The sequence below is a fragment of the Chinchilla lanigera genome, unplaced genomic scaffold (assembly GCF_000276665.1).
Source record: "Chinchilla lanigera isolate Chin_1 unplaced genomic scaffold, ChiLan1.0 scaffold00041, whole genome shotgun sequence".
Taxonomy (NCBI): domain Eukaryota; kingdom Metazoa; phylum Chordata; class Mammalia; order Rodentia; family Chinchillidae; genus Chinchilla; species Chinchilla lanigera.
In genome coordinates this window covers 12,461,493-12,475,972 of record NW_004955442.1, presented here as the reverse complement: position 1 = coordinate 12,475,972, position 14,480 = coordinate 12,461,493, and the positions used below count along the sequence as shown (strand labels likewise).

Below are 14,480 nucleotides of genomic sequence, written 5' to 3'. Positions count from 1 at the left end.
TTACAGTTTGTATTTCATTAGAATGGTTGGGGTTCCTCCTTTGGAATTTAATATTCTTCAGACACCCAAGTTCAATGAAAGTTTTATCAGCTTTTCTATGTGGAAAAACTCTTCCCACGATACTGACTTAACTTGCATAATAATCTTCCAATCTGTTGGTGAGACCTACAGTGTGAGCTTCAGGATTGATGTCTCCGAATGCTCTTCATACGGGAACAGCTTCCGCTCGTGAGGAGGCACCGCTTCCCAGCGGATCCCGGCCTGGCCTGGAAACACAGCACATGCCTCTGAGGATGGAGGTGTTGTTGAGGACAAGGCAGGGATCTATCAGCCCAGGACAGTTAGGACAGGCTGCGGGTGTGTCCGCGCTCCTTGGCTTGGCTTACAGATTTCTAGGCCCACCCTGATGCCCAGAGGCAGCTCCACGATAGGACCAGGAGTCTGTGGACATCAGCAGTGACATCCAGGTGTGGCCACATGCCCCACCCTGCCTGTCCAGGCTCCTTGTTGCTCTCCTGTCTACTCCCAGTCAGCTGGCATAGGAGGAGAGGAGCTGAGAAGCGAACCTTCATCTGCCTGACATCTCTCTGCCAGTGCTCCTCCCGAAGGCCAGAAGGGCTCATGTCATCTGTATGCACACAGGCTGGGGAGCTGCTCACCAGGATGGTTTCTTAATATGGTTTTTGTTACAGATGAAAAGTTAGCATTTATAAAAGTGAAAGGGTACAGTATAAAGGCATGGAAGTGTCTGAGCACACCATCCAAGTGTAACTGGGTGTATATTCTAGAAATTCCCTCGGGTCTAGTAACATAAAGACAAATTTGTTTTTCTGCAGTGCTGGGGATTAGACCCAGGGCCCTGTGCCTGCTAGACAAACGTTCTACCCCTGATCTACACCCCTACTCCCACACACACTGAATAAAAAATAGGCTTATATGTGCTGTTTGGCATTTTTTTTTCCACTTAAAATATACTCCTGCTACTTTCTTTCTGCATAAGCACCCGAAGGAGAACTTCACTCTTTCAGGGCTACACAGCAGTCCCCTGAGCGCTGGGAGCCCATTTGTTTGCTCCATGAATAATGTGCGCATCCCATGCAGATGTGCATCTGGGTGGCCTTCGACTCCCTACAGAGCCTCTGGTCAGCTGGGAGAGGCTTTGGTGTGGGGCCTGCCGGGACAGCTCTGCACTGCACTAGGTTCCACGTGAAATGCCCTGCTTGGGCCCAGTGTGCTCCACTGCGGGAGGTGGTTTTGGTTTTGGGTGGGGTGTTTGGCAGAGTCCATGGGGCTTTGTGGTCCCCTAGCTTCCCTGTAGCCCGGTGTCTTCACAGTTGAGACAGGACGATGGCAGGGCTCCTCCTAGATGTGACTGACAAGTGACAGGCCTGAGGATGGTGCCCAGCCCACTGTGGTGCCATTTCAGGGCTGTGCACATAATAGGCCACCTTACCCTTCTCTACAGCCACCCCCTGCTCTTCCCCTTACCAGGCGCCCATGACTGCAGCTCTTATTGTCTCTCGAGCCCTGTGTGCTGGCTGTGGTCCGAGTGTGACCGAGGCTGCATCTGAGGTGATGTCACCATGCAGCAGATGAAAGATGAGCCCGTGGCGGTGGGTGCCGAGGGGGATCTGCCTCTAAGGCCTGTGCTCAGCTATCTCATGGGCCAGAACCTTTTCTAGATCTGATGCCAACTGGCATCTCCCACCATCTCCATCTTACACATGAAGAAGCAGGGCCTGCGCTTGCAAAACCTAGCGCACATCTAGGCTTCAAAATCAAAATCTAGGGCCACTGGTCTTAAGCCTCCGGTCACCGTGCTCAGCTGCCTCCTACCAGCCTGCTCACTGGCCCTGCCTCTGCCTGGAAGGGGGGCCTCCTGGATTTTTCCTGGGGCCTCCTTTGACTTTCCTGACTCCTGCTTTACTGGAGCCCTCATGGGACAGCACAGTGGCGTGCAGGTCTGGGGCTCACCTAGCTCCGTGGTAAACAGCCGGCATGTCTCTGGGTTGCGCGCAGTGAAGGCCACGTAGACGTCAGGAGCTTGGTCTTTGCGGCAGGCTGCAAGCCTCTGCAGGACTCCAACCAGCGAGAGGACCACCTCTGGGCAATACAGCACATCTACAAGGAAAAGCCTGGGTTACTCCAAAGGCCTCCCATTAGGATTTGGAACCAAATGGCAGGTTCTCGCAGATGCAGATCCTTCAGCTGCAGCATAGGGCCAGGTTTCCCACACCTGCCAACCAGACAGCGTGCTGTCCCTGACCTAGGACGAGAGGCTGAGCACTGCTGAGTCGGAAGTGGGGATGTGGGAACTGTGGTGGCCCAGCCAAACCCTGCCTCAGGTATCCCATCCTTGTTCCAGACGTGGCTGGCTCCCTCCTGTTTCTGGAAGACAAAGGCCTGGATCTAGAACACAGCCATGCAGTGGGGGAAGCCAGGGCCATAGCATGATGATACTGAGTCCCTGCCACAGACATACAAAGCGGATCAGCCAGCATTGACAGGCAGCGGCCACTTAGCCCGTTTCCTGACTTGACTCCTGTGGTCTCACCATGGCCGGGCTCAGGACTGGGTGTTGGCAGCTGGCAGTTAGTCAGACATGGCCCCGGAATGACCCACAGCTACTGTGGCCAGTGCCCGCCCACACTGGAGGCCTGGGTGATGGTACAGTGTGTTGGATCCTGGCAGAGAAATGACAGCATCTTGGGTTAGGGGTGGGTAGGGCTGGTGTGTGGCCCATCTGTCCCATGGGAACTGAATGTTAACTGAGTGACCTCTTGGGATGCAGAGGGGCACATGGACTTGGCCTCACTGCAGCTGGGTGAGGGATTAGACTGGCTTGGTGCCCTGGGCCTATACTGTCTATTTCAGGTCTTGCTTGGATGGCAGGACTATTCATCTGATAAGAGTCATCACCACAGGAGCACGCTTGTCACCAGGGAGGGGTTTGCCTCAACTCCTTACTCCCTGAGCCCAGATCTGCAAGGCAGCCCCATGCTCAGCCTGCTGGACTGGGCATTACCTGCTGCGATGACAACATCAGGCTGGAAGACAGAGAGCTGAGGGACAGTGGCGACCTCCCAGTCCAGCTGGGCCACCGTCACCAGGGGTCTCTCTGCATCAGTGGCGGCATCTGGCTCTGACGAGAGGCCATTAAGTAGCACGTTTCCTCGGAGCTGCTCAAGGACACGGCTGTGACAGTCACTGAAGATGTATGCTTTGGGGTGGCAAATCTTGCAAATAGCCAGGCCTGTGAGGCCGGCTCCACTGCCCAGCTCGAGCACAGTCCTGGGTGGGAGAAAGGGGGTCCTGTGTCTGCAGCCATGCCAGGGCCCACCCGCCTCAGTGCCCTGCCCTGTGCCCCGAGGTCACCTGTGAGTGAAAACTGATGGGTTCTTGATGGCCCATTCTGCGAGGTACAGGGCAGCATCCCACGTGACCAGGCCTGTGGTGCCGTGGGATACGATGGCCGTGCTCTCTGAGAGTGTGAGCGGGGTTCCTGAAGGCTGTGCCGAGAGATGATAGGAGAATTAACCCAGTGACATGGAAATAAGTGGGCAGAGTAAGTCTGAAAGGCAGGCTGGCTAACCAAACCATGGTACACTGACACTGGGGAGCACCCCTCAGTAATACAGGGGACACACTGTGAACATACATAGCAACCAGGGTGGGTCTCATGCTGAGGGCAAGAAGTAGCCAGTCTCAGGTCACATGCTGTGAGGTTCTGTCCATCTAATATCCTCAAATGACACAAATGCAGAGATGGCCGTGGGGAAGAAGGTGTGTGTCTCATACCAGCAAATAGCTCCGGTAGCACTGGGTGGACTCCTCAGCAGTCAGGATCTTTGCCAATGCCTCGTACAGCTCATCCAAAGGCTCTGAGTGGACAGCCTCATGCTGACGGTGAACAGAGCGAAACTTCAGCCCAAAGGATCAAGCTGACCGTCATACATAACATCAAGATTCTGCCTGTGTGCCTTTGCTCTGATCTCTCAACATGGCAGGATGATTTTCACATTTATAGTGTTGGGATTGGAACCCGAGGCCTTGTGCATATCAGGCATATGTGCTACCACTGAGCTACACCCTCAGCCTGATTTTCACAAAACTTAGAGGGACATTTGGGATGAACAGAAGGCATCTGGCATATAAAAAACTCACTTGTTGGAGGTGGTGAGGGGGTACCTCAAAGAAAGGCATAGAGGGCTTAGAGCAGGCATGATCTAGGGCAACACACAAATTCCATGAGAGCTACCAGTGACTGAGGGACAGCTCTGGCAATCCTGGAGAACATTTTTAAAGATAGCGCTGGCAGAAGCCACAAGGATGGGCATGCCATGTTGCAGCATGTGGGTTTCCACTCTGTGTCACACCCCTTCATGGGGCAGTGCAGGACTTATCTGATCACTGGCCACCTCTTCTCCAGGTGGTGCTAGGCAGACCACAGAGGTGGGGCCTGGGGGTGGAAGTGACAAAGGAGCAAGGATTTTGTGTGTGCTAAGTCCAGTGAGGTGTGGCCCTTCTGTTTAGTGGCTGGTGAAACAGGTCTGCTACCGCCCATGGTGGAATCCCCTCTGATGCCTGCCCCGTATTGAACCCAGTAGGTAAAACCTGTAACAGTACAGACAAGAGCCCGGCCAGGAACTCAGTGGGGAGAATTTAATGAGGGAACTGGTTACAAAGGTACTGCAAAAGCTCGGACTTCCAACGGGGACCCAGGAGCCAGCCGGACACTGGTGAGAGCAGGGCACTGCCAGAGCCCACTGCGCTGGGAGAGAGCAGGGACCAAGGGGGCTTCCAGCACTCAGGGTCAGGGCCTGGATGGTGGCAGAAGGGGGCCTCAGAGGAGATGCAGCTGCTGCTAAGGGCCTGCCCTCCCCATACCTGCTCTGTTGTGCCTCCTGTTGGTCAAACCTTTCCTCGAGTAGCTGGCTGCCACACAGGGAAGAGTGTGAGGTTCGAGAGGCAAAGCCCAATCAGAAGACCCAGCCACATCCCACATGTGGTCAGCTCTGGACAGACAGGGCCCCCACTGACCTTTCTGATGAGCTCCGAGAGAAAGCATCGGGTGTACTTCACTGAGGGCGGGTGCCGAACACACACAGGATGTTTCACAGTCTACGACGAAGGACACAAATGGCTGTCTTAAGTGTCCTGTGAGCTATACGAGATTGGAGGGTGAAACCAGTTACCAGTCCCTTGGCAGAGATGTGCAGAGACACAGGATTATGGCCAGGTGTACCACAACTATCTGCAGAACCAAGTCTTAAGATACAAGCTCTTTCCTGAAAACGTCAACACCCCATTAGGACTCTGCACTTGCAGACCAGCCCCCTGCTTCAGGGTGGCTGGTGGGAACCATAGTGTGCAGAAAGGACAATCGTTAGAGAGCCTGGCTCTGCAGGAAAAAGAATAGCCCAACAGTGGGCACCAGGCCCATCAAGCACCTGTCCTCCTGGGGTGCGAGCCCCAGGCCAAGGAGCAGGGTCAGAGATGGGTGAGCACCAAACAGGACAGAAGACGGGGCTTCCTCTGGGATGGAGGGGACGGGGGTCTAAGGACTGAGGCCTCAGCTGAAACCTCGAGAAGCCAAGGACGGGAGGACTGAGCTCCAGCCGGCAACAGAACAGAGGGGCAAGTATTGAGACAGCCCATGCCTGGCATTTTGGGAAGGGGAGTAGAGGGCAACGGGCCTCGGGGAGAGGCAGGGTGCTAGATGGGGGGATGCAGACTTTCCTAAGGGCCACGGAGTACACATGCATCCCCCAGGCGCTGTCTAGTTGGCCTGGGTTAGGATTCATTTGCGTATTTCCAATTTTACATAGGTTTAATTGACAAATAACTGTATTATGATATTATTTTGTAGTGCTGGGAATTGAGGCCAGGGCATACTGAGTTACACCCCCAGCTGTTTTATTTCATTTTTTTATAGACAGGGTGTTACTAAGTTGCCCAGGCTGGCCTCAGACTTGGAATTCAAGCCTCCAGGCTCATGCTTTTAGGTTTTCAAGTGGCTCTTAGTGCTTTATGCTCTCCACGTCTGTGTGTGCTCCTCTGCGTGGAAATCACCAGGCTACAGGACCAAAACCTCAGACATTTCCTCACTCCCAGTCCTGACCAGCTGTATCACTCTGTCCCTGTACTCCGGCCTCATCTTTTCTAGGCTCACCCACCAGCCAGGACTTCTCCACCCGGGCTCCTTGGGCAGGTACGGTAGCAGGGTGCAAATGTCTGTGTCACTTCTGAATTTGTAGGAAAACATATTCTTCTGGCCATTTCTTTCTTGGGAGGGAGACCACAGCTTTGATCTTTCAGATGGCTTATGAGCCATAAGAAAGTTAAGAGCCAGGATGTTTTGGGACCTGCCCTTGACCCATACGGCCAAAGTCAGCATGAGGCAGGCCAGGCTCGGTGATGGTCCTGTCTCTGCCCCACAAACCCCACCTCTATCAAGCCAGAGTCCATCCATGTCCTAGAGACATGAGTGGGCAAGACCCGTCTTGTTTTTTTTCCGGCCTCCTTATTTTGGCTGTCGATGTAGAGATGTCTCTAACCAGCTCGCAAATGCTAAATCTCTTCCCGCACCTATTATGTCCGTTTTCACTGTGGATGGTTTAAAAACATTCCCTAGCTTCCCTTCTCTCATGTGTGTTTTTGTGTATTTTGATGTCTTCATCTAAGAAAACAGAAGAGCCAGAGTTATCCGAGGGATTGACACCAACCCACACGCAGCGTGGACTCAGGTGGTTTTGTTCTTTGAACGTAGATGTCTTTCAGTGACACCTGCGGTTCCTCCGCCAGGCATTCATGGGCAAGCAGGGGGCCTGGTTACTCAACCCAGTGACTCTGGGGTTCTTACCTTGTGCAAAATTTCCTGTAGCAGCTCAGAATCTGGTGATTCCTTTAATTTTTCTTCCAGGCTCTGTTTGGAGAGAGAAAGAGAGAAATCTCAAGGCCATTTTCTCAGGAACATTAAATACGCAGTGGAACATGTTGGCAGAGTGCTAAGTAAAAGCCACGGCGGGGGGAGGGGGGGGAGCGGCTACAGCCTGACCTTTGGCTGTCACAGGTCACACTGGCTGAGTCAGGGGTCAGGGGCCACCTGTGTCACAGAGCAGCTTTTTGCTGAGTGGATGAGCTAGGAATGAGGAGCCACAGCATCAAGGCTTCACAGGTTTGCCTGGCACCTCATGTCTGGGTTAAACTTGGAGACTCAGAATGTGCAGATGCTGGGCCCAGCCACGTCGTCCTCTTTTACAGGGGACTGCAGCATAGCACTACTCCAGTGAGACGGTTGTCTTAGCTGAGAGGTGACACAGGGCAAGCCACTTTTCTCCGGAGGTACTTGCCATGCTCTAAAAGGCCCTTCAAGACCTGGCCACCCTGTCCCATCCCTGCTTAGTCCACCCCAGCCACACTGGCCCCTTTTCCGCTCCTTAAATTTGGCAGGCTCGTTTCTACCACAGGGCCTTTGCACTTCCTGCACCACTGCAGATCTCAGTTCAAATGCTACCTTTCTGGGGAGGCCTTCTCTCACTCCTCTACTTGATGAGTCTCCCGCTTCATTTTCCATTTTCCTGTTACTAGCTTTTTGGCCACTCATCTCTTGCCATTTTCTGGTTTGTTCATTTGTTCTCTAGTTTTCTTATCTGAGCAGGGCCTCATCTGTAATGTGTACTGCTGGCCCTTGGTGGCTGGCTCATGGAAGGCAGTCAGTGAATATTGGGTGACTGAATAATAATACTAGTGAGGCACTGATCCAAGGGCTTTTGTACTGAAGTAACCCTGACAACAGCCCTGTGAGGTCGGTGTCATTATACCCCTTGTTTTACTAATTAAAAATGATGGCCCAGAGAGATATAGTCACTCGTCCAAGGTCACACAGCTTGTATGGGGTTGGGCCAGATTCAAAGCAAGGCTGTTTTCCTGGCCTGCGCTGTCATCTACTGTACTCTGCTCTCCTCACCAAATAACCCCTCTGCTCAGCCCGAGTGATAATACAGACCCTACCTCTTGCGTGCTGCGGTGAGCCTAAGTCAGCACTTTAACATGGGCACTTGAACAATGGTATGTGATACTGAATCAGGACCTATGGAGGCTATACAGTTTCAATGATGAGTTAAAAATGCACATATTCCTCTTGACCAGAAATGATATTAGTGCTGAATGTTTTATGTCTGTGAAATAACACAAATGACCATCAGCCCCTAGGATGGGGCAGACCAGGGAGGAGTATGCATCTAAACGGACTCATCAAAGGGCTTCCCGCACATGAATTACAGACGAGATACGGTCCACTAAGCCCTTCCACTGACACAAGAGACCACTCACCATGACTAGAACCCGGGTCCCCTGGGCGTGCGCATGTGGCGCCCATCAGAGGTCTCTTTCCCATCAGGTTACCTGAGACAGTGCTGCCCATGCCTGACACGGATGGCGCCACCAGTGATGGCGCTGGGACCGGATCCCCGCACTCAAGAGAGCGTGGTTCCTTTCACAGTGGGCGAGGGCAGCTGCGTGCCAACGACCACGGCGATCAGTTGACTAGAAGCCAATGGACATGATCGTAACATGCACATGATCCAGCAACCTTAAAGCCCGACCGAAAAGGCGAGCGCGAAGAAATTCTCCTTTACTCGGGAGAACGGACTGCAAGGACGGGGGTTGGGGGGGCGCGGGAGCGCCACGATTCCCGCTCCAGAGGTCCGCCCAGCGCCTCCCGCCCGCTCGCTGTCGCCGCGCGCTCCCCGCACCTGCCAGGGGAAGGAGCGCAGGGGACGCGCCGCCAGGAAGCGGCGCTCGAAACTCCGCAGCAGGCACAAGTTCCCAGCTTTTTCCTCTGGCGCCATGGTGGGGAGGGGCCGACGTTGCTGGGAGACAGGCGGAAGCGGGGAGGAGCCTGGAAAGCCTTCTGGGGGCGTGGCTATGGGCGGGGCAATATGCCAAAAGATACTTGGGGCGTGGCCTGGGAAGATGGAATCTTGGGGAGGGGAGAGGGGGGGCGCGATGCTCGGGTCCGGAAGCGGTGCCCGGTGAGGAAGTAGAGGCGGGGCTTAGGGCGAGGCCAAGGCCGGGCAAGGGGCAGGGCCCAGGAGGCGGGTCTTGGTGGGGCGTGCGTAAACTCGGTGTTAGGGAGTAGCCAGGCGCGGCTTCCGTGGGTGGGGTCTGGGCCCGGGAGGCGGCTTTTGAGGACTAGTACTGCAGCGCCGCCGCTCTGGGATCCGGCGTAAAGGAGCATCCTTTCTCTTCCCCAGCATTCGAGTCTGTCGCTGGAAAGGTCTTTCATTCGCCAGATGCTTATTAAGCCCGTTTTATGTGTTTAGCACTACCAGGACTGGGGCTGTAACAGTGGGAAAAAGCCCGTCTGGTTTCTGCCCTTTAGGGACTCGGCCTCGTAGGGGAAGTGGGCAGCGAAGCAATTATCGCAAAGTACAATAGCAGCATCTGCCGTGAAGGCGAACGCGCAGAACTAAGACAATTTCCAGTCTTATTTTGATCCTGCAGGGAAAGGAATTCCAAGGGAGCCTAGGAGTTGGCTTCTTGGGGTGGCGAAGAGAGTTGGGGCTGGGGAAGGTGGGAGAGGAAAAACAATTATTTCAAGTCAATGTTAGTGTCTTGAGTTGAAAGGCAGCGACACCTAGCAACCTGGCGGTGTTGCCCTTGGAATTTTCACTGTTTTCCGGGTCTAACGTGTTTCTTTAGCAAATCTCTTGGAAAACTCCACTTGGAAGAGTCCTGAGCTAATTTGTTAAATACCCTTGCAGAAGGTAGACGAGGGGACAGATTAAATCTCATTACCTCCTTCATGTGAGAAACACTCGAACCATGCTTAGCTATGAGAACCAGAAGGAAATTAATTCTAATTGAATGCAAGTGTTCTGTTGTTCCTCCGCAGAACCAAGTGAACATAGATCAGACCCTTCTGCCGATCATCTTTTATTCTCTGAACACTGATGATTTAAGCAAAGAGAGTGGACTGTGGTTTTACGTAGAATGAACAGTTTCCTAGTTTGAGAAGTACACAAATCCTCCTAGCGGCGATATCCTGAGGCAGTCATTTGAGATACCTCCGTGCCTCTTCACAGGACTGGGTCTTGGTGGCTTCAGAGCTGGGGCAGGAGCACGGGCTTGCACTCACTCTTTTGAGTGCAGCTCTCTGCGGTAGATAATGCAAACCAGTAGAAACGGGTTAGATACTCTCATAAATCCTGAGCTTCTATTAACTCACATGTTAGTTATTAATTACCATGCCTCTCTGGAACAAAGAGACATGCACAGTTGGTGCCATAGCAGGACTATATGATGTTCTCCTAAGGGATTAATAAACCCGGGCTGGTCCAGCCTTTCTTGACGCCACAGAGAGCAGCAAATGAGGAATGATTCTGCATGGACCACAGAACTGACCTGGACACAGAAGACGTTTTACCTTGTGTGGGCTCTCAGGAGGAACAGAGATCACAAGTCTTAGGTCTGAATTTGGATGGGTCAAGGCACTGATGGAAATTTTAAGATTCTATGGACTCACCGGTGTGGTGTGTTCAGGTGTGAGTGACCATTAGGATTGCTGCCTAAGATGCAAGTAGCAAGTCCAGCTGGCATTGGTCTGGACAGAGAGGAATAGGACATATCTCGTGGTCTTACCTGTTACAAGAGGGAGTGTAGTGTGTACATGAACTAGATGAAAAATTCAAGTTCTGAATCTGAAGCTTTCTATAATAGAATAATAACCTAATGCATTTTAGCTGAATGAAATAGTTGCCTTTTAGAAATTATACTGTAGGCATGGTAGTTTAATCAGTACAGTGAAGTTTTTCCTTTATCTCTCCGGTGGCTAATGGTTTCTGTAAAAAAGGACCAATTGATTTCTTTCTAAAATGTTGCTTCAGGGTGTAGAAACCTTTGTAGGTCATGTTTCAACTTACAGAAAATTTTTATAGTTCAAATATAAATTGCATTAAATGTGAACTCTATAATGGAGTTTAAGGTTAAGTAAAGTTCCAACTTTCCTTAGGCTGTTTCTAGTGTTCAGCACGCCCCTCCCCATCAAGATAGGTGCTGTGTTAAAGTGCGGTCAGGTTGGGTGTAATATGGAATACAGGAGGCTCAGTCTAATCATTTAACTATTGACACACAGAAGGAGATGCACCAGGACCATATAATGCTTTGATTGGTGGCAGGACCAGTGTTAAGGGTTGAATTACATCCCCTAAGAAGATGAATTGGGAGGTCTAATCACTGGTACCTAGGAATGTCAACTTATTTGGAAATAGGGTCTGTGCAGATGTAATCAAGTTAAAATGAAGCCATACTAGATTAGAGGGGGCCCTAAATCTGGTATCTGGTGTCTTTTTTTGGGGGTGGTGGTGGTGGTACTGGGCATGTTGAGCTATATCCCTAGCCCTTTTTTATTTTGAGACAGGGGTCTCATTAAGCTGCCTAGGCTTGGGCTCAAATTTGTAATCCTCCTGCCTCAGCTTCCTGTGTAGCTGTGATCTGAGGCACCATGCCTGGCTTTCTGGTGTCTTTTTTTTTGGTACTTGGAATCGAACTCAGGACCTTGTGCTTGCCAGGCAGGCACTGTGCCACTGAGCTATATCCCCAGCCCTTTCTGGTGTCTTTATAAGACAGGAACATGCTATGTGAAATTAAAGACACAAGAAATGACCTTGAAATGGTCTTGGAGGTAGATTCCGGAGTAATGCAGCTACAAGCAAAGAAAGCCAAGGATTGCCAACAACACCACGAGCTAGAAGAAGCAAGATTGCCGCCTTGATTTTAGACTTCCGCCTCCATGTTTCTGAGACAATACTTTCTGTTGCTGTGAGCCACCTAGTTACCAAAGCCTTAGGAAAGAAATACAACTGTCCATGTAATTTTTGGGACCCAACACAGTAAAAAGGTACGGTCTTTGTTAAAGAATCAAGAATTTTCGGATGATTAGTAAACCACTCAGAGGACTCTTCTGAGCACTCAATATGCACACTCCTGTGGCGTGTGCATATTGCCAGCCTGGGAAGCTTGCCCTGGCTGCTGAGTTCTACCAGTGCTGCCCCCTAGCGGCACGCAGGACGTAGTTGCAGTGGGTGATTTCATTGCATAGTAATCAACCACAGGAAACCTAAAGACCACTCACTTCTTTTTCTGATGAATGGCTGTGTTTGTCACATTGGCACCACACAGACCCGTGAGACCTCCTACGATGACACTGAGCCTAATTTAAGTGTTACGGAGAACAGGTTCTCTCTGAGTCTCTGATCTTGTTTAAAAATCGGCTTAAGTTGTCTAATGTAAGATGTTCTGGCTGTTCTTGGTCTCAGGGAAGTTTCCCATCCGGGCACAAGTGAGTATTAATTATGGAAATGAAACGTACATTTAGCCCAAGAAATGCTCACTGCAGAGAACTCTCAGAGGGCAAGTTATTGAAAGCCAATTTACTAAATGATCTCTTCGCCAAATGACCCATTTGCTTAATGACCACTCTGTCCAATGACCAATTTACTGAAAGTCAATTTGCTCAAAATTGGTTTATGGGATGTCCAGCTTACTAGTGACTGACACACACCTTTCTTCCCCAGGCCTCTGGCAGGGGTGATGGTGAGACATTTGAAGCAAAACTAAATCTCAAAGAGAAAACAATCCTCAATAATTTGGTGAATGGCTCATTCATTTAGTTTTCTGCCAAATGGGCTACTTCCTGTAGGTTTCTAGGAAAGTCCACAGGCAGTAACTTAGAAGGGAAGAGATTTGTACCTTTTTGAGCAAATTTGCTTTAAACTTTTGATAAATCGCTGGACAGCATTCAAGTCTCTCCTGTGGAAGAAAAGATGGCCAGTGTTTGCAGGTAATGTAAAGGAAGGGTGGCACTGAATGCCCTTCCTTCATATGGCTCAGATTTAGTTTTTTTTTTTTTTTTTGGGGTACTAGGTATTGAACACAGGACCTTGTGCTTGCCAGGCAAGCGCTTATGCCACTGAGCTATATCCCTGGCTAGATTTAGGGTTTTGGAGTCTTAAGAATTAGTAATCTCATGTCAGACTCTCTATCTCTCTTTCCAGCAGTGAGCGGAAGTGAGGACTTTGCTCCTGCGCTGTGGGCAGCTGTCTGTGCAGCCAAAGGAAGGTTGATCTCTATCAAGAAGGGGCATCTTCGGGCACTGTACACAATTTCCTGGGGACCAGAAGAATTATCCCTGAACTCTGTCTATACAGTGCTTTCTTTCTGCCAAAAAGGCATATGATGGCAGGAGGATCACAGTTTTGATCCCAGCCTGGGAAATTTAGTTACTTAGCAAGTCCCTGTCTCAACAGAAGTGCTGGAGATGTAGCCCAGATTCAATTCCCAGTACCAGTATCAAAGTATTTAGAACAACCCATGCTATGTAGTGCTATATATTTGAGTTTATTATTGTTGTCAGTGTGGTGATTATCTTCTTGCTGTTTCTAATGCAATGCTTCCTTTATGCCAACAAGTCCATGGATTCCCTGTGTCTTGGTTACTTTTCTTTCTTTGCTGGGACAAAATACCTGACGCCCAAAATTAAGGAAGGAAAGGTTTATTTCGCTTACAGTTTGTGGAGGTTTTAGTCCTTACCTGGCAGGTTACAAGGCAGAGTGGCACATGGCAGAGGGCTACAGCTCATGGCGGCAGAACACAGCAAAAGTAACAAGCACAAAAGCGAGGAATGGCGGCAAGCAGCCTCTTTCTCTCCCTTACATATGCAAACTATCCACCCCCAGGGGGGTGTAGCCCTCACACCCATAATCAATCAAACTCTAAAAGCCTGCCCCATGGCCACATGAGGCTTTGGGGGGACACACAGACACAAACCATAACACCCTGCTATCTCTGTCTGACTAGAGGTTTTATCTCAGCTTCCAAAGCCACTGGGAATTCTATTTGAATTTGTCCTCCCACTAGGGGACCCCTCTTTGGCTTTTTTCTATCTCAGTGCAGATCTGTCTGTATTGATAATTTTCTGGTGGCTGCTTTTGTGTCTCACCTGGTGACTGGGAGTGAAAGTCTGGGAGCATCTCTGCCCAGGAGCTACCCTGAAGAGGCTGCATGGCAGGGCACAGACATGGATGCAGTTGAAAGTCACCATCAGATAATTCTTCTTAAAATCTGGCTCAGACATTCTGAACATGGTCTTCATGTCCATGTAGGTATTATTAAAACTGTGATCTCCTTTGTTGAAATATAATTCACTGAAAAAATGATAAAAGAGCCATTTTAGATTCCAGTCTCCTGAAAGAAAACTGTCCTTAAGTTAATATTGTGCTTGTCAGATTCTTTGAACATATGAACTAGGGGACACTGCTTTCTGCAGTGACAGAGGATACCAAAAATTGAAAGATCTTTAAGAAAGAGAATAAAGGAAGCGCCCCATTGGAAGCACCAAGAAGATAATCACCACACTGACAGCAATAATAAACTCAAATATATAGCACTTACTACGTAGCATGGATTGTTCTAAATAC

At 50.4% G+C, this 14,480-nt stretch overlaps 1 protein-coding gene across 1 annotated transcript; it reads right to left on the bottom strand.

Annotated features, from left to right (window-relative positions):
- Positions 1-70: 70 nt before the first annotated feature.
- On the bottom strand, positions 71-8,896 carry Eef2kmt (eukaryotic elongation factor 2 lysine methyltransferase). The gene is made up of 8 exons (XM_005391251.2): positions 8,757-8,896; positions 6,863-6,925; positions 5,041-5,121; positions 3,799-3,900; positions 3,376-3,509; positions 3,026-3,291; positions 1,975-2,121; positions 71-266 (listed from the first exon to the last, which is right to left on the bottom strand). The coding sequence occupies exons 1-8, from the start codon at positions 8,850-8,852 to the stop codon at positions 166-168; spliced, it is 990 nt and encodes a 329-aa protein (XP_005391308.1). The 5' UTR covers positions 8,853-8,896; the 3' UTR covers positions 71-165.
- Between the last annotated feature and the right edge of the window lie 5,584 nt (positions 8,897-14,480).